General features: G+C 52.4%; 1 protein-coding gene across 3 annotated transcripts in view; it reads left to right on the top strand.

The window, feature by feature from the left end:
• LOC140402446 (homeobox protein Meis1-like) overlaps positions 1–26,793 on the top strand; it is a 742,827-nt gene that overhangs the window by 699,266 nt on the left and 16,768 nt on the right. For all 3 annotated transcript variants that reach the window (XM_072490236.1, XM_072490235.1, XM_072490237.1), the window contains exons 8-9: positions 4,196–4,341; positions 21,233–21,309. In XM_072490236.1, coding sequence (XP_072346337.1) covers positions 4,196–4,341; positions 21,233–21,309 — 223 coding nt within the window. The remainder of the gene's footprint in view (positions 1–4,195; positions 4,342–21,232; positions 21,310–26,793) is intronic.

The raw sequence follows: 26,793 nt of genomic DNA, 5'->3' as shown, positions 1-26,793 counted from the left end.
AAACCCACGCAGACACGGGGAGGACGTGCAGACTCCGCACAGTCAGTGACCCAAGCCGGAATCGAACCTGGGACCCTGGAGCTGTGAAGCAATTGTGCTATCCACAATGCTACCGTGCTGCCCTTGAGAACAAATAAATCTACACTATATCATTTAACCGTAATCCATGTACCTATCCAATAGCTGCTTGAAGGTCCCTAATGTTTCCGACTCAACTACTTCCACAGGCAGTGCATTCCATGCCCCCACTACTCTCTGGGTAAAGAACCTACCTCTGATATCCCTCCTATATCTTCCACCTTTCACCTTAAATTTATGTCCCCTTGTAATGGTTTGTTCCACCCAGGGAAAAAGTCTCTGACTGTCTACTCTATCTATTCCCCTGATCATCTTATAAACCTCTATCAAGTCGCCCCTCATCCATCTCCGTTCTAATGAGAAAAGGCCTAGCACCCTCAACCTTTCCTCGTAAGACCTACTCTCCATTCCAGGCAACATCCTGGTAAATCTTCTTTGCACCTTTTCCAAAGCTTCCACATCCGTCCTAAAATGAGGTGACCAGAACTGTACACAGTACTCCAAATGTGGCCTTCCCAAAGTTTTGTACAGCTGCATCATCACCTCACGGCTCTTAAATTCAATCCCTCTGTTAATGAACGCGAGCACACCATAGGCCTTCTTCACAGCTCTATCCACTTGAGTGGCAACTTTCAAAGATGTATGAACATAGACCCCAAGATCTCTCTGCTCCTCCACATTGCCAAGAACTCTACCGTCAACCCTGTATTCCGCATTCATATTTGTCCTTCCAAAATGGACAACCTCACACTTTTCAGGGTTAAACTCCATCTGCCACTTCTCAGCCCAGCTCTGCATCCTATCTATGTCTCTTTGCAGCCGACAACAGCCCTCCTTACTATCCACAACTCCACCAATCTTCGTATCGTCTGCAAAGAACAGGCAGAAGCTGACCTGTCCCGTGCGAGCCCCGCCCAGCGGCCATGACGCTCTTCGGGCGAGCGAAGCCGGCTAACGGTGTCTCTGACGCGGGAGGAGGTCCACGCCTTGGGCAGCCCCATCACTCCCGGCAGCGCCAGCGCTCACTAGGGGGCACTGCCAGAACAGCAGGAAGAAGGCCGGGGAGAAACATGGCTACCGCAGGAAGCTAAGTCTCACTGTTTTAAGGGTGGAGGGGGATAGTACAACCGGGGTGGGGTCGTGTCGGGTAGGAAGCACAGAAGAAAGGGGGATGGTGCTCCTTATTCGCACTACCCACTGGGTGCCCCCCTCCCCCTTGACTTCCTGCCTTTGTTCATGCAGCCATGAAAACACAGCGGGCAGGAGCACGCAAAATCCAGCCCAGAGTCTGGGCCTTTGTTTGGCCTTGTCTAACCTTTGACCTTGGGGATGCTTGTCAGAAGCGAAAACCGGACAGTTCCGGCAGGGGATGGAGGCCGGTCAGCGATGCGGCTCAGATGGACCAAGGTCCATCACTGAAGGAATGCTGGAATGGAAGTTCCCCTTCCTACACGGTGATTGGCGGAATCGGGGGGGGGGTGCCAGTACCGTATTGGTCCATCCAGCACACAGGAGATCCAGATGTTGGATCAGACTCCAGTTTTCAAGAGCAATCTCGATATCTGCGAACCCAAAATGGCGGACAGGAAACACAGGGACCTTCAGGAGGAACTGTGCCATTTGCCATAGCAACGGTGAACAAAAGCACCCAGGACGAAGTGAGCTTTAGGCCTTTTCCGTATCCAAGTAATGTGGCTAACACATTACCCTGTGGGAAAATCCATGAAATGGATGTTGTTCATTTTTAAACGTCGGGCAACCGATCTGTTCAGTCACCCCGTGTGTAGAAAGAAAAGACTTTTTGTGTTTCTCTAGCACCTTTTGCAGCTCTCGGGACACCCTCGAAAGAATAACAGCCAATGGGACACTGATAACGGGTCATCACAGCTGTACTGTCGATGCGCACAGCAAGAATCCACAAGGCGCAGTGTGACCCTAGTGCCTGCATATGTATCTGCATCTGTATGTGTTCACATTTGTGTGTGCGTGTGTGATTATGTTCATGGGCATGTTCACATGGATGTGTTAATGTGGTGTCTCCACATGTGAGTGCATTCACATGTATGCATGTGCGTTGATTTGTGTGTGTTCACATGGATGCATGTGCATTCATGTGTGCGCATGTTCATGTGTGTGTGTATGTTCATGTGGTTGTTAACGTGTGTATGTGTTCACGTGTATGCATGTGTATTCATGATCGGGTTTTCACATGTGTACACATTTGCGTGTGTGTGTGTTCACATGTGTGTGTTCACAGATGCGTGTTTATTCATGTGTCTGTTCACATTTGTGCATGTGTTCAGGCAGGCATGTATTCACACGTGTGTGCTCACATGTGTGTTCACACCGGTGTGTGTTCACATGTGTGTGTGTTCACATGGATGTGTGTTTTTTCATGTGTGTCTTCACATTTGTGTGTGCTCAGGCCTGTGTGTGTTCGAATGTGCGTATGCGTGTATGGCGGTGTTGAACCAAAGGCCTTTGATTTATTTTCTGTCGCTTTATGCCTTTTCCTTTATTTTCTTTATTTTTCCTCAGCATTTTGCTCCGTTCTCAGTGAGAGGGGATGAAAGTGTTTATCTGGTACAGGTGTTTGGATAACGGGTGTTGGGCGACAGGCACCGGGGGATTTTGCACACTGACGAGCTGGGTCCTTTCTGATGCATTATTTAGTTGCCCTCCAGGCAGGGCTTTTAAGCTTTTTTTTGCCTGAGGATAAAATAGTGCAGCAGCTGTTGAAGGCCCCTATTTTATTATTATTAAGATGGCATAAATACATAAATTCACAAGCCGCGAATGAATAAAGATAAGGAAATAAGGAGACAGACTCTGGTTGGCTAGAGAGTGAATATCATGAATTAGGAATATGTAACCTTTGTATGTGTGTGTGTATGTGTGTACGCGAGAGTGTCAGTATGTGGGTGTGTAGGTGAGTGTGTCTATGTGTGTGAGTGTGTCTGTATGTGTGTGTGTATGTGAGTGTGTCTGTATGTGTGTGTCTGCATATGTGTGCCTGTATGTGTGTGTACGTGAGAGTGTCAGTATGTGGATGTGTTTGTGTGTGTGTGTATATGAGTGTGTCTGTATATGTGTGTATGTGAGTGTGTCCATGTTTTTCTGTATGTGTGTGTGTGTCTGTATGTGTGCCTGTATATGTGTGTGTGCCTGTATATGTATGTGTGTCTGTATATGTATGTGTCTCTATATGTATGTGTGTCTGTATGTGTTTGTCTGTATGTGTGTGCCTGTATATGCACGTGTGCCTGTATATGTATGTGTGTCTGTATATATATGTGTGCCTGTATATATATGTGTGCCTGTATATGTATGTGTGTCTGTATATGTATGTGTGTCTGTATATGTATGTGTGCCTGTATATGTATGTGTGTCTCTATATGTATGTATGCCTGTATATGTATGTGTGTCTCTATATGTATGTATGCCTGTATATGTATGTGTGTCTCGATATGTATGTGTGTCTGTATGTGTGTGTGTGTGTGTGTCTGTCTGTCTATATATGTGTCAGCTTGCTTGTTTAGGGGTGAGTGTGATGGTGATAATGTGAGATTCCACCTGCACCACCAGCTGTGGCCCTGTACACAGTGGATGGCCTGGGGGGGTGGGGGGGGGGGGGGTGAATGTGGGTAGTGTCCCACTAATTTCAATGCAGCACCCCCACCCCCACCCCACTGGGCGTGGCAGTCGAGACTGGCACTCAAATCACTGGAGCGTTTCCGAGTCTCCCGACTGATGACGTTGCCACTGCCGAGGTTGCTATGGGTGACAAGCGAGAGGGAGGTGGTGGATTCGTAACTTGGGGTTAAGTTGCAATTGGGTAAAGAATTCCTCCCCCCCCCCCCCACCCCCCATTGCAGGTTTATCAGTCAAATCAATAATTTCTCTCCCATTTGAAGCAGAAGATTCACCCCCCCCCCCCGCTCCCCCTCCCCCCCCCCCCCCCCCCCCCCCCCCGCCACGGGAAAGCAAATCCCGAGGCCGTCAAAGAATGTGGAGAAGAATGTTCCCGTCCCTCCGCAGCATCCCGCCGAATAGGGAAATGGAGCGCCGCATCCCAGCCTCTGTGGGATCGCTAATCCCATGATTTCTCTCTCCTCAGGCGATACCTTGGACAACAGCATGGCCTCGCCTGGCACCGGTGATGATGACGACCTGGACAAGGACAAGAGGCGCCAGAAGAAAAGGGGCATTTTCCCCAAAGTCGCCACCAACATCATGCGGGCCTGGCTCTTCCAACACCTCACGGTAAGGCGCAGAGGCAAGTGCCACCCACGGCTCATGGAAACATAGGCAATAGGAGCAGGAGGAGGCCATTCGGCCCTTCGGGCCTGCTCCGCCATTCGTTACGATCATGACTGACCAACTCAATTGCCTGATCCCCCCTTCTGCCCCCCGCCATATCCTTTAATCCCCTTCACCCCAAGAGTTGCGTCTAATTCCTTCTTGAAAACATGTTTTGGCCTCAACTACTTCCTGTGGTAAGGAATTCCACAGGTCGACCACTCTCTGGGTGAAGAAATTTCTCCTCATCTTGTCCTATATGGTCTGGACTCCCCTCTGTCATCCGGAACGTCCTCCTTGCATCTATCCTGTCTAGTCCTATTCAAATTTTATAGGTTTCTATGAGATCCCCCCTCACTCGTCTGAACTCCAATCCTAACCGATTCAATCTCCCCTCATACGTCAGTCTCGCCATCCCAGGAATCAGCCTGGTAAACCTTCTCTGCACGCGCTCCATAGCAAGAACATCCTTCCTCGGGTAAGGAGACCAGAACTGCCCACAATGCTCCAGGTGTGGCCTCAACAAGGCCCTGTCCGGCTGCAGCAAGACACCCTTGCCCCTGTCCTCGAAACCTCCCGCTACGAAGACCGACCTAGCATTTGCCTCCTTTACCGCCAGCCGCACCAGCATACCCCACCTTCGCCCATCCCCCACCGCCCTGCCCGTGATCCCACGGAACGTCCCGACGAGTTACAGAGAATGACGGAGGACGTACAGCACATAAACAGGCCATTTGGGCCAACTGCTCCATGCTAGTGTTAATGCTGTTGGAGGGAGATGGTGGCTTTGGCCGTCATGGAGGAGTCCACAATGAGAAGTGTAAACTGTATACACAGTACACTCCAGGACCCATAATGGGCAACAAATGCAGGCCCAGCCCAGAGTCTGGGCCCAAAACAGGGCCACCAGTGGTGGAACGATTACTATTGGGAAAGTTGAAGGGGGCAGATCTGGAGGTGGGTAGCCATTATGGCGGTTTGGAGAGCTGTGGGAGGGTACACAAGGCCTTGCAGGGATTTGAGTATCAGGCTGAAACATTTCAAATTGAGGCATTGTCCCCTGATGCTGGGGAAGGTTCTCGAGTTTGTGAGGTGTCCCATAGTACCAGAGTAACGTGTGAGGAATTGACCCGCTTTGAAAGTCTCGCTTTTCACCTTATTTTAGTTTTGTTCCTGCTCCCGACCCAGATCCAATCAGGCCGGGAAGCTGGAAACTGAAACACGGGTTTCCCTGTCCCGGGAATCACCAACAGCCCATCCTGTACTCCTTGTAAATTGCTGATTTTCACTGATCCACAAAAAACAAGAACTTGATTACATTTGGTAGAATCAGAATCCTGTTTATGAGCACCCAACAAGCCCCTCCCCAGGGTTTGACAAGGGTCATGACCCCTCTCCAGGGTTTGACAGGGTCATGACCCCTCCCCAGGGTTTGACAGGGTCATGACCCCTCCCCAGTGTTTGACAGGGCTAAAATCCGCCCCCAGAATTTGGCAAGGTCATGACCCTTCCCCAGGGTTTGACAGGGTCATGATCCCTCCAGAGGGTTTGACAGGCTCATGACCCCTCCCCAATCTTTGACAGGGTCATGACCCCTCCCCAACCTTTGACAGGGTCATGACCTTTCCCAGGATTTGACAGGGTAATGACCTCCCCAGGAATTTGACAGGGTCATGACCCTTCCCCCCGGGTTTGACAAGGTTATGACCCTTCCCCAGGGTTTGACAAGGCCATGACCCCCTCCTCCCCCCCCCCCCAAAGATTTGACAGGGTAATGACCTCCCAAGGAATTTGACAGGGTCATGACCCTTCCCCCCTGGGTTTGACAAGGTCATGACCCTTCCCCAGAGTTTGACAAGGTCATGACCACCCCCCTCCCACCCACCCCAAGATTTGACAGGATATTGCCCCCTCCCAGGATTTGATGGGGTCACGACCCCTCTCCAAATGGGAAAGCTCTTTTTGGTGAACAGAGGGTGGCTTGTGGAGAGCACTGGGTCACAATTCTGCCCGACGGAGTTCAACAGTAGGCCTGAGGGTGGGGAAGGAAATGTCACTCCCCTGTGTCTCCCTCAGTATCTCCCCCCCTCCTACAATCGTCAGACTATAACAGCAAAACGGATATGAATTCCAGTCAGGTGAATGGGGGTAAGATACAGCCATGTGCTCACTGAGTGAAGGAACAGGCCGAAGGGGGCCGAATGGCCTCGTCTTCTGGCTGTGACCCTGATGAAATCCTGGTTTAGTTTTCCCAAGCCAGCTGTGCTCCGTGCTTCAGCTTGGTAGTGAGTGGCGTCCAGCCACAGTAATTAATGAGGATAAATCCTTTTCCTGCTTAGTTAAGCAAAGGGCCTCTAATAGGTGCTAAGCAAAGAGTAACTAATTGAAATGTCTGTAAACGCATTAGATTGCAGAGAGAAATAATCAGACCGCAGTTAATCACCTGGATCTATTCCCCTGTGGTCAGGCTGAAACTTTAAGGATGTAAAGGCCTTTGAGAACCTTCAATAAACTGAGGAACTCCCAGCTGCTTTCTGCCCCATTGGGCCCTGGTCAAGAGCCATTGATTTGGAAAATTCCGAATTACCACATCACAAAAAGATAACAACCCCGAACTCCGAGCCTTCCAACATTCTTTATTCAATTTACACTCCAGAATTACATTGTACGCAATATGCACATGGGCAAAGACCCACACATACAAACACTGAAAGGTACACATGTACAGACACGCATGTACAAGGACGCACATATAAAAGCACACATGTAGAAACACACCTGCAAAGATGCATGTATAACACACAATCACTGGAACAATTACACATATACACACTTCTATGAAGACAGACATGCACATACAAACATGCACATGTATTCACACATGCACCGCGCACACATACACACACAAAACCTCACGCTCAGACAAACACTCACTCACACTCACTCTCACACATACACACACTCTCACACACACACTCTCACACACACACTCTCACACACACACACACTCACTCTCACACACACTCATTCACACACACACACTCACTCTCACACACACTCTCACTCGCACTCTCACAAACCCACTCACTCTCACACACACACTCATTCACTCACTCACTCTCATACACACACTCACTCTCGCACACATACACTCACTCACTCACACACATACACTCACTCTCACACACACTCATTCACACACACACACTCACTCTCACACACACTCTCACTCGCACTCTCACAAACCCACTCACTCTCACACACACACTCATTCACTCACTCACTCTCATACACACACTCACTCTCGCACACATACACTCACTCACTCACACACATACACTCACTCTCACACACACTCACTCACACACACTCTCACTCTCACTCTCACACATACACTCACTCACACACACTCTCTCATTCACACACACTCACCCTCACACACTCACTCACTCACACACACTCACTCTCATACGCACACACACTCAATCTCATACACTCACTCACACACACACTCACACGCACTCACTCATACACACACTCACTCTCTCACACACACTCTCACACACACACTCACTCTCATACACACTCACACTCTCACACGCACTCACTCACACACACTCTCACACGCACTCGCTCACTCTCACATACACACACATGCACTCTCTCTCACACACTCAGGGGGTAATTCTGAGCTCACACCAGCCGTGTGCAGGTTTGTGAATCGGGGTTAAATCCGGAGAGAATGGGGAAATGCGAATCTCTCCAGTGAGATCGCGATTTCCGATTTTCAACACCCTTCTCCGGCGGAGTAACGCATGACAACCACAGGAGCCCAGGGACCTCGCCTGAAGACATCACCCTGTCACTAGCGAGCACTCACTCCGGGACCTGCCCATCACGGAATATTCACCCCGCACCAGCGTGACGGGGCACCGGGCCATTTACAACAGCTTTATGTAACTGTGAACCTGATGACCTCACCTCCGAGGGGGCTGTTGGAGGGGAGCGCCCAGGCAGCCTCCAGGGTGTTGAAAGCTCGGGGGGCACAGGAGAGGATTGGGGGGGGGGGGGGTTCTGAAAAGTTTGTAAGGAATGAATGTTGGGTTGGATGGCTTTGGCTCATGCGAGGCTTGTCGATTCTGCCGTTCTTGTGACCGGGGAGAATGAGGGTACCCTGCAGGGCTGTGCTTGTCACGCTGATTGCAGGCATCACTCGAATCAACTGGTCCTCGTCTGCCACGAGAGAGGCAGCCATTGGCCTGAAATGCTACCTCACCCTTCCTTGACTAGTTAATTGTGCCAATGAAATCTGCAGAGCTAAACAGCAGTGCCACTGATTGGAGCCAAGGTCATAACCTTTTGGAAGCATTGGCCCAAAGCATTGGACCCCAATGCTCATGCAAGCATCAATGTTAGACAGATGACACTGGCGTGTATCCCTATGCTAGGCGTGATGTTTATCATCACCCACCCCATTCGGATTCCCGGGGGAGAGGGGCGGCGTGTGTGTGGTGTGGGGGCATCTTTGAGTTCTCTTGTGAGGATGACGGCGCTGGTCCCATACATCCACTCCCCTGCCCTTTCACCTACCGTCAGGATTCATGGGGGGGGGGGGGGATGGGGGAATGGTCGGGAGGGTGGTAAGGTGCCAATGAGACTCTCGAGAGCCCACGTGCCTCATCCAGGTGGAGTTGAGAGGGACAACGGTGAGGAAGTGGCTGTAGTATGAGAGGGGAGGGTGTGAGGCTTAGTGGAGAGGCGCTCACTAAGGGGGGGAGCACACGGGTGGATGTCCCAGAGGGAGTTGGGGGGGGGGGGGGCTGCGGGTCGGGAATCCCCACCTCTCATTTTGGTGTTCTCTGAGAATCATGGTTCTCATGTTGGTTGAGTTGGGTTTTCCACTCCTAGCGATCGGGCAGCAGCGGAGACATTGACGTGCTTCTGCACGTGGTCAGGACCAGGGCCCTGCAGAGGAGGGGGAGGTTGGACCCGGGACTGTTCTGGGAGCAAATCCAGAGATGATGGAGCCTCGGAGGAGATACAACCAGGAAAGGATCTTCCAACATCGGCCATCTGACCTACAGATGTCGAGGCCTCAGTGCCGAAGAAGACGGCGTCTGTCCCGGGAAATGGTGGACCACCTTTGCACTGTCTGCTCTGAACTTCCATGTGAGCGGCTCGTTCCAGGTCAGCACCGGTGATCCGGGAGGTAACCAATGCCCTTTATGCGAAAGGCCCACATGTATATCAACTGAGACTGAGACCAGGGCGCCAGGACCACGAGCTTCGCCCGCTTAGCAGGGAAGACTACAAAAACAAACAGAGGATAACAAAGAGAGGTTCAAATATGAAGGTAGGCTAGCCAGTAACATTAGGAATGATAGTAAAAGTTTCTTTAAATACATTAAAAACAAACTGGAGGCAAAAGTAGACATTGGGCCGCTCCAAAATGACACTGATAATCTAGTGATGGGAGACAAGGAAATAGCTGAGGAACTAAATAAGTACTTTGCGTCAGTCTTCACAGTAGAAGGCATGAGTAATATCCCCAACAATTCAGGAGAGTCAGGGGGCAGAGTTGAATATGGTATCCATCACAAAGGAGAAAGTGCTAGAGAAACTAAGAGGTCTAAACATTGATAAATCTCCGGGCCCAGATGGGCTACATCCTAGAGTTCTAAAGGAGATAGCTGAAGAAATAGTGGAGGCGTTAGTTATGATCTTTCAAAAGTCACTGGAGTCAGGGAAAGTCCCAGAGGATTGGAAAATCGCTGTTGTAACCCCCCTGTTCAAGAAGGGAACAAGGAAAATGATGGAAAATTATAGGCCAATTAGCCTAACCTCGGTTGTTGGCAAGATTCTAGAATCCATTGTTAAGGATGAGATTTCTAAATTCTTGGAAGTGCAGGGTCGGATTAGGACAAGTCAGCATGGATTTAGTAAGGGAAGGTCGTGCCTGACAAATCTGTTAGAGTTCTTTGAAGAGATAACAAATAGGTTAGACCAAGGAGAGCCAATGGATGTTATCTATCTTGACTTCCAAAAGGCCTTTGATAAGGTGCCTCACGGGAGACTGCTGAATAAAGTAAGGGCCCATGGTATTCGAGGCAAGGTACTAACATGGATTGACGATTGGCTGTCAGGCAGAAGGCAGAGAATTGGGATAAAAGGTTCTTTTTCGGAATGGCAACCGGTGACGAGTGGTGTCCCGCAGGGTTCAGTGTTGGGGCCACAGCTGTTCGCTTTACATATTAACGATCTAGATGACGGGACTGGGGGCATTCAGGCTAAGTTTGCCGATGATACAAAGATAGGTGGAAGGGCAGGTAGTATGGAGGAGGTGGGGAGGCTGCAGAAAGATTTAGACAGTTTAGGAGAGTGGTCCAAGAAATGGCTGATGAAATTCAACGTGGGCAAGTGCGAGGTCTTGCACTTTGGAAAAAAGAATAGAGGCATGGACTATTTTCTAAAAGGTGACAAAATTCATAATGCTGAAGTGCAAAGGGACTTGGGAGTCCTAGTCCAGGATTCTCTAAAGGTAAACTTGCAGGTTGAGTCATTAATTAAGAAAGCAAATGCAATGTTGTCATTTATCTCAAGAGGCTTGGAATATAAAAGCAGGGATGTACTTCTGAAGCTTTATAAAGCATTAGTTAGGCCCCATTTAGAATACTGTGAGCAATTTTGGGCCCCACACCACAGGAAGGACATACGGCACTGGAGCGGGTCCAGCGGAGATTCACACAGATGATCCCAGGAATGGTAGGCCTAACATATGATGAACGTCTGAGGATCCTGGGATTATATTCATTGGAGTTCAGGAGGTTGAGGGGAGATCGAATAGAAACTTACAAGATAATGAGTGGCTTAGATAGGGTGGACGTAGGGAAGTTGTTTCCATTAACAGGGGAGACTAGGACCCGGGGGCACAGCCTTAGAATAAAAGGGAGTCACTTTTGAACAGAGATGAGGAGAAATTTCTTCAGCCAGAGAGTGGTGGGTCTGTGGAATTCATTGCCACAGAGGGCGGTGGAGGCCGGGACGTTGAGTGTCTTTAAGACAGAAGTTGATAAATTCTTGATTTCTCGAGGAATTAAGGGCTATGGCGAGAGAGCGGGTAAATGGAGTTGAAATCAGCCATGATTGAATGGTGGAGTGGACTCGATGGGCCGAATGGCCTTACTTCCACTCCTATGTCTTATGGTCGGTCTTATGCCCCAGGTGCAGGGTGTGATTGACTGTGCCCACGTGGCCCTGCGGTCTTCATGGTGTCATATGGCACCTGTCGTAAACCGCAAGGGATCGTCTGAGACCAGCGGAGACACAATGGTCGCTCTGGTCGAACAGGCAATTGGACTGCTTCTGGTGCCCAGACTGGTCAGGGGGTGCTCTCCAGAGAGCCCCCCCCCCCCAGAGAGCGTCCCACATCATTGTGGTTTGCTGCGCTCTCCACAGAGACCACCTGGACCAGGAGGGGATGGGGCAAGCGACACATCTCCAAGGATGTGGGTGAGCTTGAGGAGGGCAGTGAGGGGTTACCCGCAGAGCAGGGGGAAGGACCTCGAGCTAGGCCAGGGCCTACATCAGGCTACTGGGGGGCACCAGAGCCTGTCAATTTGGCGACGATCAGGACTCAAGAGTGAAGAGCTCTCCCACCGTGAGGTGTGACATCTCATCGCTGCTTTGGTGGCCAGTGGTACGTTTTCACGATGATGTTCAAGTTCATGGGCAGAACACTAAAGTCTATGGCCGGACTTTGCGGGAGAATGAGGGTGACTTGCATTGAGGACCGAGCGAGACTCCTCTCTTACTCTGCAATATGTCTGACTTCAGCCTGACAGAGAGCTGAATACGTCCGGCCAATTAACGGGCGTATCAGGGTGTGCCGGGACTCTGGGTGATCTCCATTGTTCCGCAGACCCCTCCGAGGTCAGGGGTCCTGCTGTGTTCCTCCGACTCACACGGTAGCATTGTGGATAGCACAATTGCTTCACAGCTCCAGGGTCCCAGGTTCGAGTCCGGCTTGGGTCACTGTCTGTGCGGAGTCTGCGCATCCTCCCCGTGTGTGCGTGGGTTTCCTCCGGGTGCTCCGGTTTCCTCCCACAGTCCAAAGATGTGCAGGTTAGGTGGATTGGCCATGCTAAATTGCCCTTGGTGTCCAAAATTGCACTTAGTGTTGGGCGGGGTTACTGGGTTATGGGGATAGGGTGGAGGTGTTGACCTTGGGTAGGGTGCTCTTTCCAAGAGCCGGTGCAGACTCGATAGGCCGAATGGCCTCCTTCTGCACTGTAAATTCTATGACACCTGAGGTGGGTCAGCGTCTCTACACTTTGTCAGCCCATGGCATCCGCATCAGTGGAGAAGAGTGGCACACATATACAGACACACACATGCGCGCATACACACATGCGCACACGCACACACCCTTAAGCATATACACACGCGCACACACATACACATACACACACGTGGGCACACACACACTCACTCACATATACACACGCGTGCATGCACACACATATACATGCACACATGCACATACAAGCACACATGCACACACACACATATGCACATGCACATACACATTCACACGTGCACACTCACACACATATACATAAACATGTGTGTGCACATACACACACCTGCATGTGCACGCGCATATACAAACACGCACGTACACGCAAACGGGCATGCGCACAGACATGCACGCACACTCACACAGTCACACGTGATCTTGCTGTTCTGTGTGCAATGGCCGAAATGTGAAACGCTTTTGGAAATTGTCCAAATGGAAGTTGGACAGTAAATGTTTGGTGTTGAAGCTCCTGGGGTTATTTTGGTCAATGATGGAAACAAGTACTAACGAGGTGCTGTGCCGATAACACATTCCTGTCTGAAAATCTGTTCCGAGCAAGATTGAGGCTAATTGTGGCTGAGCGGAATGTGAGGTGCTGATTCTGTGGAGCAGCGATTCCCACCGCTGCCCTTGACCACACCACCGACACCCATTGGCAGCTTTCGCTGGTGCGTCAAATTATCCGTCCCACCGGCAACAACGATTCCCGGGACCAAGCTTCGATTTCGCTGCCTGGGCTTCCTACTCCACAGCTTCGAGAGCCATACCTGCAGGCTCCTGCATGGCAACACTCTCGGGTTCCCGCTTGACACCGCCACCAATCCTCTGCCCTCAACGGGTTTAGGACCCATCACACCACATACCTCCTTCGAGCCATTGGATGCCCCTCGTTAACCTGCAGAGCACGCAGTGGTGACGTACCGAATACTAACCACATGACGAGACCAGAGAATCCAGGATTGCTTTTCTCAGAGGAGTACCGAGGGGTGATTTTAATCGACGTGTTGAAAGTTATTGGCAGTGTTGAAAGAGGAAATAAGGCGCTAGTCTTGCGGTGCAGTGGGCAAGAAGGCAGCTCACCACCACCTTCTCAAAGGGCAATTAGGGACGGGCGATAAATGCTGGTTCTAGCCGGTGGCACCCACATCCCATAAACATGGATTTTTAGCATCCCTGCCTCTGAGCCGGAAGCTCCGGGTTCGAATCCCACCCCAGGACTTGACGGCCAAGGAAGTGCGTTGGCAATGCAGCCAAATAGGTCGAGTGTGCCAACCTGCAAAATGCCTCCAAACACGCCAATGGCCGGCAGTAAGAATGGGGCGAGGCTCCTGGTCAACCACACTTGATGTGGAGTGGGACCCCTCAAGCTATAAACCCCGAGCAACCTGTTCCGGGAATTACCAGCGACGGAAACGGATGAAAGTCTGCCTTCGCACACCGTGAGGTGCGGCAAGAGAATTGGAAATGGGAAATAAAGAGCTCGTGGGCGGGCATTTCCAGCCATTCCTGCCAGCGGGATTTTCCAGTCTCACCAACACCCCCTTACCCCCGCATGTTCCCCAGCAGCGGAGGGGTGCGAACAAAAGAAGGCCCCGTTTACAGTGGTGGGACTGGAAGATCGGGCCTGGATGACCGGGAGTGTCTCCTGCCATTGGCGCGTTTGGAAGGATTTGACAGGTTGACGTACATCACGGGTGGTGGTGTGAGGAGTGCGGGAGAGGGGGTGGGGGTGGTGGGGGTGAGTGCGAAATCCCGTCCGGTCTATCTCACCAGAGCAAATATGGCTGACGATTCCTGGGCAGTCCCAAGGCCAGCCTCAATTCCGTGTTGGGAAGCCGTGATCAGGCACCCTCTTCCCAGAAGCCACCTCTCGGCGCCCTGGCCGTTCGGCAATGGCGTCTGAATTCCCCGTTGGAATGGTCCCTTCATGGTGGTCACCGGCGAGAGAGGTGGGCCCCACCCTTCACTGTGTGGAAGGCTGCTGAGGAGGCAGCAACATGGCAGCGATGCCCTGTTGGCTTTTTCAGTAGGAGGGGGTAACCCGTATGCCATTGCTGTTGGCTGCCCGCCTCTGGGAAAAGTGCACGGAGGCAGGAGTGTGCCGCCGCAGAGAGCCAGCCTGACGTTAGCCGATCACAATTTTTCGCGCCTTGCCCCCTCCCCCCCACCACCACCACCACCCCCGTCCCTCCTCCCACCTGCCTCCAAGGGGTTGGGAAAATTCACGCCAATTGGAGCCTTGACCCAGAGTTGGTCTAGGTTAAAAAGTGCGGGAAGAGTCTGGGAAATCAAGACGATCCCTAGTGACTCTGGTAGAGGTGTTGCCAAGGAGGGCACTTTCATGGCTACGCCTCTACAGACCAAGAGTCCCCTGCCTTCCAATCAGCACTCTCTTCCCATGCAGTAGAAATTGTTGTTCCCTTTCCTATTGGCATCCTTGCGAACTGGCCTGATGGGTGCAAGGTGAAAAGCTTCGACAGGGCCTCCCTTTTTTGACAATACTCAAGCTCGCCGCTGCCAAATGACTATGAATAAAATTTCTCCTTGAACGGCGCGTGTAACCTTCTCCTTGTCTGGAACAAGGGGATAAGGGCTGGATTAATGATCCCCTGACGGGGGAGGCCAGGCCCCCTCCGCCCCCAGGTATTGTGTGGGCCAAGGCTCAGGAGCAACTTCAACCACCTGATGCCAAAGTGAGAGTGCGTCCAAATGGATCCAAGGTTGGCACAGCTCAGGCTGGTCCTGGGTGAACTGTAGTAAGGATCCCCCAAACTGTGCAGGCCGGATCTCCTATGTAGTGGTATTGTCACACTCTCTGGGGGTCCAGGGTTCGAATCCCACCATGGTGGGAGAGGGTGAAATTTGAATTCCACGCAAATCTGGAATTGAAAGTCTAGTGGCGACCAGGTAGGCATTGCTGATCGTGGTTCAAAACCATCTGGTTCACTAACGTCCCTTTAGGGAAGGAAATCTGCTGCCCTTACCCGGTCTGGCCTACATGTGACTCCAGATCCCACAGCAAATGTGGCTGACGACTCTTAGATGCCCCTCTGAAAGTTGAGGGGCAATTAGGGCTGGGCGATAAATGTTGACCCAGCTAGCAGTGCCCACGCTCCATGAAGGGATTTAAAAAAAGACTCCACACCTAAACCCAATTCTTTTCTCTGAGAGAATTCCTTAATTCTATCCTCCCATTTTTGAGGTAAATCTGGCTCAGAAAGAACTGTTTAAAGTGTGGGGGGTGTTTGGAGGGAGGGGTGGGCAGGGGCGATGGTGTACATCAAACATATTTTAAGAACATTTGATTTCCTTTCACATTCTGACCTGAAAGGCCTAACCCCTGTCCAAAGGTCACAATTCATCATTCGACGGCCCCACCTCTGAGGACACTTTTGTCCTCTCCCCGGGTTCATCTTGGGTCACAGCTGTCACTAGCCCAGCAAGCCCGTTTGTTATGTGGTTATTTGCAATTTGAAACGGCGGGGGAGTGAAGGGGGGGGGGTGGTGGTGAGGGAGAGGCAGCACGATCCTGTATCCCACGGCAACCCCCTGGGGCCTATCCTGCTGCCAGGCCTAGGAGTATGGATGGAGGCCTGTGTGTTTTCTGCAGACCCCATCCGTCAACCTGCTGTCAAAATGCCTCTGACACAGGCCTCAGTGTGAGAGACACGGAGGGCCCAGGGCTCATCCATCACGGGCCTGTCAGATAAGAAAAAGAGAGGCCATCAAAGCCATGGCCTGTAAAAGGCAAGAGCCCGGCAGCTTTCTATTTCTCTCTCTCTCTCTCTGTCTTCCGCTAGCTCTAAATGGTTCACAATGTTATCTGCCATCTGTTGTCACCGCACTTCAAACAGCTGAGAAAAGAAAGACACCTTCAGTCCGCAGCGAGATGGCTCAATCTTTCGCGGCTTCCAGACTTCGGCTATCTGGGAAAAAGATTATTCAGGACCCAGCCAATTCCCACGCGTCCTGACCCCCCCCCCCCCCACCCTCTCCCCCTCTCACCTACAAGTGGGTGATAATTGGTACTGAGCAATATTGAACGGCAGGGTGTGCATTTGTGTAGCACCTCTCCCGTGGCCGCACGGGACACCCCGTCGCACTTCGCGTACATTTGAAGTCCAACCGCTGGCGTCGTGCAGGAAACGCAGCATCCAGTTGGCGCACAGTGTGCTCCCACAATCGGCAAAGGCAGTAAATGACCCGATAATTGTTTTTTAAGTGTTGGGTGAGGAATTAAGACATCCCAGGAAAGGCTCGGCCTTCGCTGCCGGTGGGACCCTCCACTCCCGCTGCTTGTCAGTGGGATTTCCCACTGAGTCCACCCCACGCCGCTGGGAAACCTGCGGGCGGGAGTGCGCTGCCGACGGTATCTCGGAATCCCAACAGGAGGAAAATTCCAGCCCGTATCTGTACCACCGTCAATGCCAACCTAGATATTGTACTCAAATCCTGCCAATTCGTTGGTAGGGTAGGCACTTATAGGCCAACATTCCCAGTGTTGAGACACTGGTTATGGCTAATCAGCTACGGTGGGCCAAATGGCCTCCTTCTGCACTGTAGGGATTCTATGGAGGTTGGGAAACCCCCGCCCCGTCCCCGAGAGCGGATAGCCAGTGGTCAGTTGCGGCAATGCTCACGGGCCTTCATCAGGGATCTCTGCTGGACTCCTGGGTTGGGTGACCGAGGGCGAGATAATGGTGAGGGGGGGGGGGTCCCTGGTGAGGAGGGTGTTAAGGGGTCAGGCGCAAGGGCAGACGGGTTGGTGGCTTCCCAATGCCATGTGTCCCTGATCGAGCACCGGATGCCGGTCACCGCGGGACCACCCCAGTCGGGATTGCTGGCTGACCTTCCAGCGGGCAAGGGAGACCCATTTGGGCCTTGTTAAATCCCCAAGCCGCCACTAAATCCGGGTGGGTGGGCCCAGGGATAATCTGCTTTCATGAACTGATCCATGAAGCTAATTGACATCCCGCTACCGCCGGTCGGGATTCCTGCCTTCAAGGCTCCCCACTAAATTCGGGACGGTTTCCCCAATGGCAGTAATCGGGATGTGGGTACTCCCAGCCGATTCTCCTGGCGAATCCCCACCCCCAGCAGCCCTCCAACCGGCCACCACGTCCACTCCAATGACCTCCGTTAAATTCTGCCCAGTGACTCTGGGACTCGGTTGAGAACTGAGTTTGGGGGAAGTTGCCACAGAGTCAGATGGCCGTATGTTTGAGTTCGGCTCCAGTGACCTGAGCGCCTTGACCGCCAGTGGATCTGTCAGAGGTGCGGTAACAACGGGCGAGGTTCTCTGGCCTCCCCCCGGGCCCCCCCCCCCACCCACTTTGGCCGATGGTGGAATCCCACGATCCCGCCTCTATCGGTGGGATTTCCCGTTGAATCCACCCCACCCCGCCGGGAAACCCGTGGCGGGGGAGGGGGGGGGGGGGGATCATTGCCGGCGGGAATGGAAGATCCCCAAGGTCCCGATTTTAAAATTCTCATCATAGAATTTACAGTGCAGAAGGAGGCCATTTGGCCCATCGTGTCTACACCGGCTCTTGGCAAGAGCACCCAAGACCACGCCTCTACCCTATCCCAGTAACCCCACCTAACCTTTTTTGGACACTTAAGGGGCAATTTATCATGGCCAATCCACCTAACCTGCAGATCTTTGGACTGTGAGAGGGAACCAGAGCATCCGGAGGAAACCCACGGACACACGGGGAGGACGTGCAGACTCCGCACAGACAGTGACCCAAGCCGGGAATCAAACCTGGGACCCTGGAGCTGTGAAGCAACTGTGCTAACCACTGTCCTTGTTTCCAAACCCCTCTACGGCACCTCCCCTCCCCATCCCCGTAAACTCCTCCTGCCCCACAGCACTCTGGGATATCCGCGTTAATTCTGCTGCCTTGAACGTCCGCGATTTTAATCGCTCTATCATTGGCGGCCGTGCCTGCAGTTGACTGGGCTCCGAGCTCTGGAATTCCCACCTCAAACCCTCTCTGCCTTCCTACCTCATTTTCGCCCTTTAAGACGCTCATTAAAACTTGACCCTTGACCACATTTTGGGTCACCTGACCCAATATCTCCCCATGTGACACGGTGCCAAACTTTGTTTTATAAGATTCCCGTCAAGCATCCGTTAACGATGGGAGGGCAGTGGTGTAGCGGTAATGTCACTGGACTACTAATCCAGAGGCCCCAGACTGGTGCTCTGGGGGACAAGGGTTCAAATCCCACCGCGGCAGCTGGTGGAATTTATATTCAATTCATAAAATCTGGAATTGAAAACTAGCCTCAGTGGCTGTGACAACCTGTAAAAATCCACCTGGTTCACTAATGTCCCCTTTAGGGGACGAAATCTGCCGTCCTTACCCGATCTGGCCTACATGTGACTCCAGACCCACAGCAATGTGGTTGACTCTTGGAAATGGCCAAGCAAAACACTCAGTTCAAGGGTAATTAGAGATGGGCATCAAATTCTGGACCCAGCCAGCAACACTGTCATCCCAGAAAAGAACAAAGACACAAAATCTCCTGTCCGATGCCTGTCCCTCAAGCAGCACCACAGGGAAAAGATAACAGATGATCTATTCACTATCAAATTTATGTTCGTGGGATCTTGCTCTGCCAGAATTGGCGTTCCAACCTTCCATAGAAATCCTAAAGTGCAGAAGGAGGCCATTCGGCCTATCAAGTCTGCACCGACCCTCTGAAAGACCACCCTACCTAGGCCCATTCCCCCACCCTATCCACGTATCCCCACCTAACCTTTTGGACACTAAGGGACAATTTAGCATGGCCAATCCACCTAACCTGGATATCTTTGGACTGTGGGAGGAAACCGGAGCACCCGGAGTAAACCCACGCAGACACGGTGAGATCGTACAAACTCTGCACAGACAGGCACCCGAGGCCGGAATCGAACCCGGGTCCCTGGCGCCGTGAGGCAGTGGAATTGAGCGCTGTTCCGCCGCGCCGACTGACAGTGACTAGACTTCTACAATGTTCCGCGGTTGTGAAATGTGCCGTGGAAAAGCACTTCTCCCGTTGCGACCATGGCGATGCCTCCGACGAGCACAGAGATGTTGTCATCGTTGCTGGTCTGTGAGGCAGGTGATGGCCGCCGAGTTTAGTCATTGAGCTTTCCTCTGACGTTTAGAGCATCCTTTGCCTGGACCCTTGCCTTTCCGCGCCTTGGCTTGACTAATTTTGTCAGCACCGTCTATTCCCAACTTGCTGCAAGTTTTTCAAAACACCTTGCCCTCTTAACGATCGAGGCGCGGGATCTCCGGAGAGTTCTGGCCCAGCTCTTAATTTGACTGCATTGTAATTTACCCTCGGGCTGTTAACAGTGATTATTTCCATTGCTGAACTCTGCCTCGTGCTTTGAATTGAATGATCAAGATGCCAATACCACTGACAGAGAATCGGAGAAGGTGGGAGAGGGGGGGGGGGGGGGGGGGGGGGGCGGGTGGGGGGTGCGGAGAGAAGGAGAGCTTGAGATGGAAATCCCGAGAGAGGATTGAGAGAAATCTTGCATTTCTTGCCTTTCCCTGACCTCAGGAGATCCCAGATGTTACGCAGCCCGTAACGTACTTTTGAAATGTAGTCACTGTTGTGTCGGAGGAAAGGCAAGAGCCAGCGTGTGCACAGCAACCTTCCACATTCAGATAACTGTCTTTTTCTGAAGTAATGTGGGTTGAGGGTTGACCCCTGTGGTGATGTGCATCGCTGTACATACACAAGGGGCTAATGTGGATACACTACGACTAAGTAAACACAAGAGGGCGCACCAGAGACATCATGACATGCAGACATACAGCTAATGAACACTTAGAATAGGACACGACCAATGAGCAGTCAATACACCCAGAGGTGACACTACCACAAGGGGGCATTACACAACCCATATATAAGGACAGGGCACATATGCTCTGTCTCCTTCCACAGGCGACACTTGGAGAGTAGGACAGGGGCAGATCAGAAGCATCACACCCACCACGTGGCTTAGAGCAGACTGGTTAGTTAGACTGAGTTACTATAGCAAGATTAGCAGGAGAGTCGAACTCATAGAGAACTGTGCTAATGGTTCAATAAATCATTGAACTTACTTCAAAGTCTGGAGTATCTTTTGGTCAAAGCTGCATCGGGTTGCAGCCTGTGTTATCCCAGAGTACACAACACATCAACCCCCTCCTGTCTTTTATTCAAAATGGTCTCCGGGCTTCAAGGCCCAAGCTTCCCAAGGGCAATTGGGGATGGGCGCTAAATGGTGGCCTGGCTAGCTGGGCTTGTAGCCCAGGTATTAATTTAAACAAATAAACCGTGTTTCCCTGCCTGCCCCGCTCAACACAACTGAGCAGCTGGTAATTACAGGGTGGCTGCCGGCCTTGGTTTCCTTTGTTGTATCGCTGGAGGGGCCTCCGAGGTTGCGTGTCGAGGCTCGAAGCCGAGGAGTTCAAAGGTTGCCACTTATTCTACCCTCTTGTGTCCCTCTTTCAGCATCCGTACCCATCCGAGGAGCAGAAGAAACAGCTGGCACAAGACACGGGCCTCACCATCTTACAAGTGAACAATTGGTGAGTGAGACCTCTGGGTCCCGGGGAGACAGACTGTGGGGGGGGGGGGCGGGGGGTTGCAGAGAGAGGCTTACGGACAACGTGATGACGAGTGACGGGGTCGGACCATGGGCCAAGAGGGTTTTTTTTTGGGGGGGCAGATTATTTCGCCAAAAAGAAAATAGCGTGACAAAACATTTCAAAATGGCTGCCACAGAAAGTGCAATAATATTCTAGTTTTCTACATGGATCCTTGTTGTTCTTGACACAGTTGTGGTGCTTTTTGGGCCGAGGTTGCCCATGTCTGCTCGACAGCCAATGCGCAGTGTGGACGGGGCAAGCCGGTAATCCACCTCATCGCTTGCCCCAAAATAGCAATTCAAACTCAAATTGAATCTAATCCATGGTCCCCACAAAATAGGGGATGCAAACGGACGAGAACAATTACACCTTGATCTTAACCAAAAGGCCGAGAAGTAGCTGATCTGATTGTGACCTCAACCCCTCATTCCTGTCTCCCCCTGATAACCTTTCACCCCCTCGTTAATCAAGAATCTATCCAGCTCTGCCTTAAGACTATTCAAAGACTCTGAGGGAGAATCGACTCGATTCAACCAAATGGGAACAAAGTGCCCGAGCGAGCGCGTTTAGCCGCGTGTTTCCGGAGTGCCGAGAAGCACATGGCTATTCAACGCTACTCGCGTTGCATCAGGGGCCTCAGTGGTGAATGCGGGTCCGAGGGCGCACATAGCCCCGTTTTGGACAGTGGGGAGCTCCGCTCGCTGGAACTCCTCAATATAGCGAGAGATTGGGACGCCATTTTTAAATAGTGTCCCGATCTCCGAGACCCCTGCAACACTCCCCGACCCCCCCCCAACCCCGTTGCCTAAACACAATATGGGAGGGTCCCCAGCAGCTCCCCAAACGCTCACACGGGGCATCCCCTGCCCAATCGTACACAGGCAAAATATGCAGCTTCGCACCTTGGCAGTGCCAACCTGGAACCCTGCCAGTGCCCATGCCAGCTGGCAATGCCAGCTGGGCAGTTTGGCAGTACCAGACTGGCACGCAGGTGGCACTGCCAAGGTGGCACCAGCAGTGGCAGAACATAACCGTGCCCAAAGGGCATGCAGGTGGGGGCCTCCTATCCCCTAGGACACCATTGCGGGAGACCAGTGCTGATCGCACTCCCCGAGGCCTCAGGTACCTGGGAGTCTGCACATTACACTGAGACTAGCTTTCTCGCTCTAGTTTGCAGATTTACCAAAAGGTGATCCCTTTTGGTCAATCAAAATGGGCGTGATTTACGTCTCGCGAGATGGCGTTGAATCCCACGAGGCATTGCGAGCCAGGTAGATCCCAGGAGTGAGGTCTCTCTGCTTCCATCAGCCACGCAGCACCGCGGCGGTGAGCTGCTTTTCCGGCACAGTTGTAGCCATTGGATAGCGCCCAGCATTCCAGAGACTCAGAATCACAGAATAATGCAGCACAGAAAAGGACCTTCGGCCCATCGAGTCTGCGTGAAAAACACCTGACCTTCTGAGAGAAAACAAATTCTCCTTATCGCCGTTTAAAATTTTTAAACAGTGACCCCCAGTTCTAGATTCTCCCACAAGAGGAAACATCCTCTCCACACCCACCCTGCCGAGACCCCCTCAGGACTTTCAAGGTTTCGATCAAGTCGCCTTCAGAGGCTGATTTAGCACAGGGCGAAAGAGCTGGCTTTGAAAGCAGACCAAGGCAGGCCAGCAGCACGGTTCAATTCCCGTACCAGCCTCCCCGAACAGGCGCCGGAATGTGGCGACTAGGGGCTTTTCACAGTACCTTCATTTGAAGCCTGCTTGTGACAAGAAGCGGTTTTCATTTCTGAGCTCCAGCGGATACGAGCCTGGCCTATCTAACCTTTCCTCATAAGAGAACCCACCTCATCCAGATGTCAATCTGGTAAACCTTCTCCGAACTGATTGTTTTCCCTGAACTTTGAAAGTTTTCCCTCTGTTCCTGGCGACCGGCGGGTGACACACCGGGAAAACAAGGTCGGGAATTCCGGGAAAGCAAGCTCGGGAATTTTGGCCACTGTACAGCTGAACGTGACCAATGTTTAGTTCTCCATTTTTCTTTCCGCCTGTTTTCAGACCCAGATGACCCCCCCCCCCCCTCCTCAATCGGCTTCCCAAGGGCAAGAGCTATTGATTAAATGAAGGTTGGGTTCCCTCCAGGGGACAGGCTGCCCTGCCTGAAACGGGTTTACCTCCGACACCGAGCATCGTGTCAGCTCCCAATGGAATAAGGGGATAAGGGGGCGTTGCTGGGTGCGGGGCACTGTCCGTGGGTCATCTCTCAGCCCTGGGCAATGCTCTGGCCCCTCGCTGTCCGGCGCCTGGTTGCCAACTCTGGCTGGGTGTGTCCCTGGAGATCTCGTCACATGACCTCCCACCATCGGTCCACCCTCCAGATGCGCCATCTTCCCAAGGCCTGTCGGAAAGCAAGCAAACTCTTTGCTGCGGGTGTGGGGGGGGGGGGAGAGTGGGGAATTTGTGGTGGGTGGGGGGGAATTTGTGGTAGTCTGGGCCCCCCAGGGTCCGTGGACGTTTGGGTGCCTCGCCCCTTTTTCTGACCCCACCCCCACCGCGGCTACATGGGATCGATTCGCCGTGATGTCATTTGAGACAGCGCGTTGACTTATTCATCGCTCCTACTTTGATAACGGTTAAATCGACGAGCTCGAAGAAAATGAACAAACGCCATTTTAGCTGATGTCCCGTCTGATTTCTCACCACGACCCCGCCGCACCCCCCCCCCCCCCCCCCCCCCCCCCCGCCTCCCGCCACCACCATCGAGCATCGCCCCCTGCAGCGCGAGAGAGATCAACTATTCAGCATCTGGGGTGTTCGGGGAGGGGGGGGGGTGGTTGACATCCCCCTGTGATCTCTCGGGTGAACATCGGGCCTCAGTACTGGGTGAGGGCGGACGCTGGCGGACGGTGCCCTCTGACCTCCCCACCATCACATGACGGAGCGTGAGACAGGAGGCCTCCGAACCCTTGCGTGCCAAGCGATTCCCAACTTTCTGCACCTGTCGCGAGTCCCAGTGTGCGCAGCTGACCCATCGGAAGGGCGTTCCCAACATCTAGTGGCTGCAGCAGGAACTGCACGCCCGAGTTTGCGAGGGACTTTCTCTTGTCCAAATGGGGGAAATCTGCTCCTTTCAAATCCCTCCTTTCCTCCCGGGGCTACACTAAATGTCCCGAGGTGAGCAAAGGGCTGTGGTATCTCTGGGCAGACCTAACCCTCGTTGATTATTGTGTGCTTAAACGGGAGCTTCAGAGGTTTGCTGTGATACATTAGCCTGCGATCATGTTGCTTTATTATTCTGTGCCATTGAGTTGGACCTGTGGACCTGTACATCCAGATCTCTCTGCCTCTCAATATTCCTAAGGGTTCTGCCATTCACTGTATATTCCCTACCTGCATTAGACCTTCCAAAATGCATTTCCTCACATTTGTCCGGATTAAACGCCATCTGCCATCCCTCCGCCCAAGTCTCCAACCGATCTGTCTGCTGCTGCATCCTCTGACAGTCCTCATCGCTATCCCCAATTCCACCAACCTTTGTGTCGTCCGCAAACTTACTAATCAGGCCAGTTACATTTTCTTCCAAATCATTTATATATATATCAGAAACAGCAAAGGTCCCAGCACTGATCCCTGCGGAACACCACTCATCACAGCCCTCCAATTAGAAAAGCGTCAAGGGATATGGAGAGAGAGTGGCAGTGCGCCATTTTCCCATGGCGGGGGTGGCTAGCTTTTAGCCACTGGCAGGACTGGAAGGTCCCACTGGCTGGAGAATCCCACCCAGATGGATAGCCTCGATCATATTAAATGGCAGAGCAGGGTTGAAGGGCCGAATGGCCTCCTCCTGCTTTCTCTGTCTCTATTTTTAAATTCTCAGGCCTTGTTTTTAAATCCTTCTATCACCCCATCCCCCCCCCCCCCCCCACCACACCCCCCCTACCCCCACCCTGCCCATGTCAAAGGTCCCCTGCGAGCCCAGGACCCCCTGATGTCTGAGCTCTTCCAATTCTTAGCTTCTTGGACATCACTGGCTTCCTTTGCCTCACCGTCAGCCTTGATCTTTCTGGGCCCTTGGCCCTCAAAAATGCCCCTCCCTCCCTTAACTAAGAGGACTTCCATTTGGATGGTGTCTTTAATATGATTAAGCCTCCCGGCGTGAATCACTGTGTTCTCCAACAAAGTGTGACACGGGGTTACGTAGGGAGAGTCAGGCGAACCCGAAACATAAACTCTGGGCCGGATTCTCTCCGCCACCCCCCCCCACCCCCCGCCACCCCCGCACCCCACCCTCTACATCAAGTGGAAACTGTATCCAAGGTTCTTCCTTTGGTTTGAGGGCAGCACAGTAGCACAGTGGTTAGCACAATTGCCTCACAGCTCCACCGTCCCAGGTTCGATTCCGGCTTGGGTGACTGTCTGTGCGGAGTCTGCACGTCCTCCCCGCGTGTGCGTGGGTGTCCTCCGGGTGCTCCGGTTTCCTCCCACAGTCCAAAGATGCGCAGGTTAGGTGGATTGGCCATGATAAATTGCCCTTAGTGTCCAAAATTGCCCTTAGTGTTGGGCGGGGTTACTGGGTTATGGGGATAGGGTGGAGGTGTGGGCTTGAGTAGGGTGCTCTTTCAAAGAGCCAGTGCAGACTCGATGGGCCGAATGGCCTCCTTCTGCACTGTAAATTCTATGATAACCTAAAGGGCAGATAGAGCAGGGGAGGAGGTGGCGTAGTGGTATTGTCTCTGGACTAGTAAACCAGAGACCCAGAGTAACGCTCTGGGGAACTGGGTTCAAATCCCGCCACTGCAGATGGCGGAATTTGAAATCAATAAAAACCTGGAGTCAAAAAAAGTCTAATGAAGGCCATGAAGCCATTGTCGATTGTCGCAAAAACCCATCTGGTTCACTAATGTCCCTTTAGGGAAGCGAATCTGCCGCCGTTACCCGGTCACGTGACTCCAGACCCACAGCTGACTTTAAACTGCCCTCTCAAGGGCAATTAGGGATGGGCAATAAAGGTTGGCCCAGCCCAGCGACGCCCCAATCCGTTGAACGAATAAAGAAGTTGTTTCACTGCCCTGAGGGAGCAGAGGGGGTTTGACAGAGGGGCTGAATGGCCTCCTTCTGCACTGCGGGAAATCTATTTCTGAAATATGTGCAGACAGAGCTGCAGGAAAAGGGCTGGGGGGACGAAGGCGAGGAGCCAGCACAGACACGATGGCCAGCGGTAATCCTTCGGATTTGGTGTCGTTAATTGACCTGAATCTGAGCTGAGGTAGGTAGAGGATATTGGGATGAGTCCTGGTTGAAGAGAAGGGTTTTGAGGAGTGAAGATTCGGCAAGGAATTCAAGAATCGTGGGCCTGGGCAGCTGATGGGACTTAGGCCACGGTTAGGGAAAGGAGGGGGGGGGTTAGGGGGTGGAAGGGGACGCAGAT

The sequence above is a fragment of the Scyliorhinus torazame genome, chromosome 25 (genome assembly GCF_047496885.1).
Source record: "Scyliorhinus torazame isolate Kashiwa2021f chromosome 25, sScyTor2.1, whole genome shotgun sequence".
Classification (NCBI taxonomy): domain Eukaryota; kingdom Metazoa; phylum Chordata; class Chondrichthyes; order Carcharhiniformes; family Scyliorhinidae; genus Scyliorhinus; species Scyliorhinus torazame.
The sequence above is the reverse complement of the archived record's forward strand: the minus strand, read 5'-3'. Positions and strand labels throughout refer to the sequence as shown.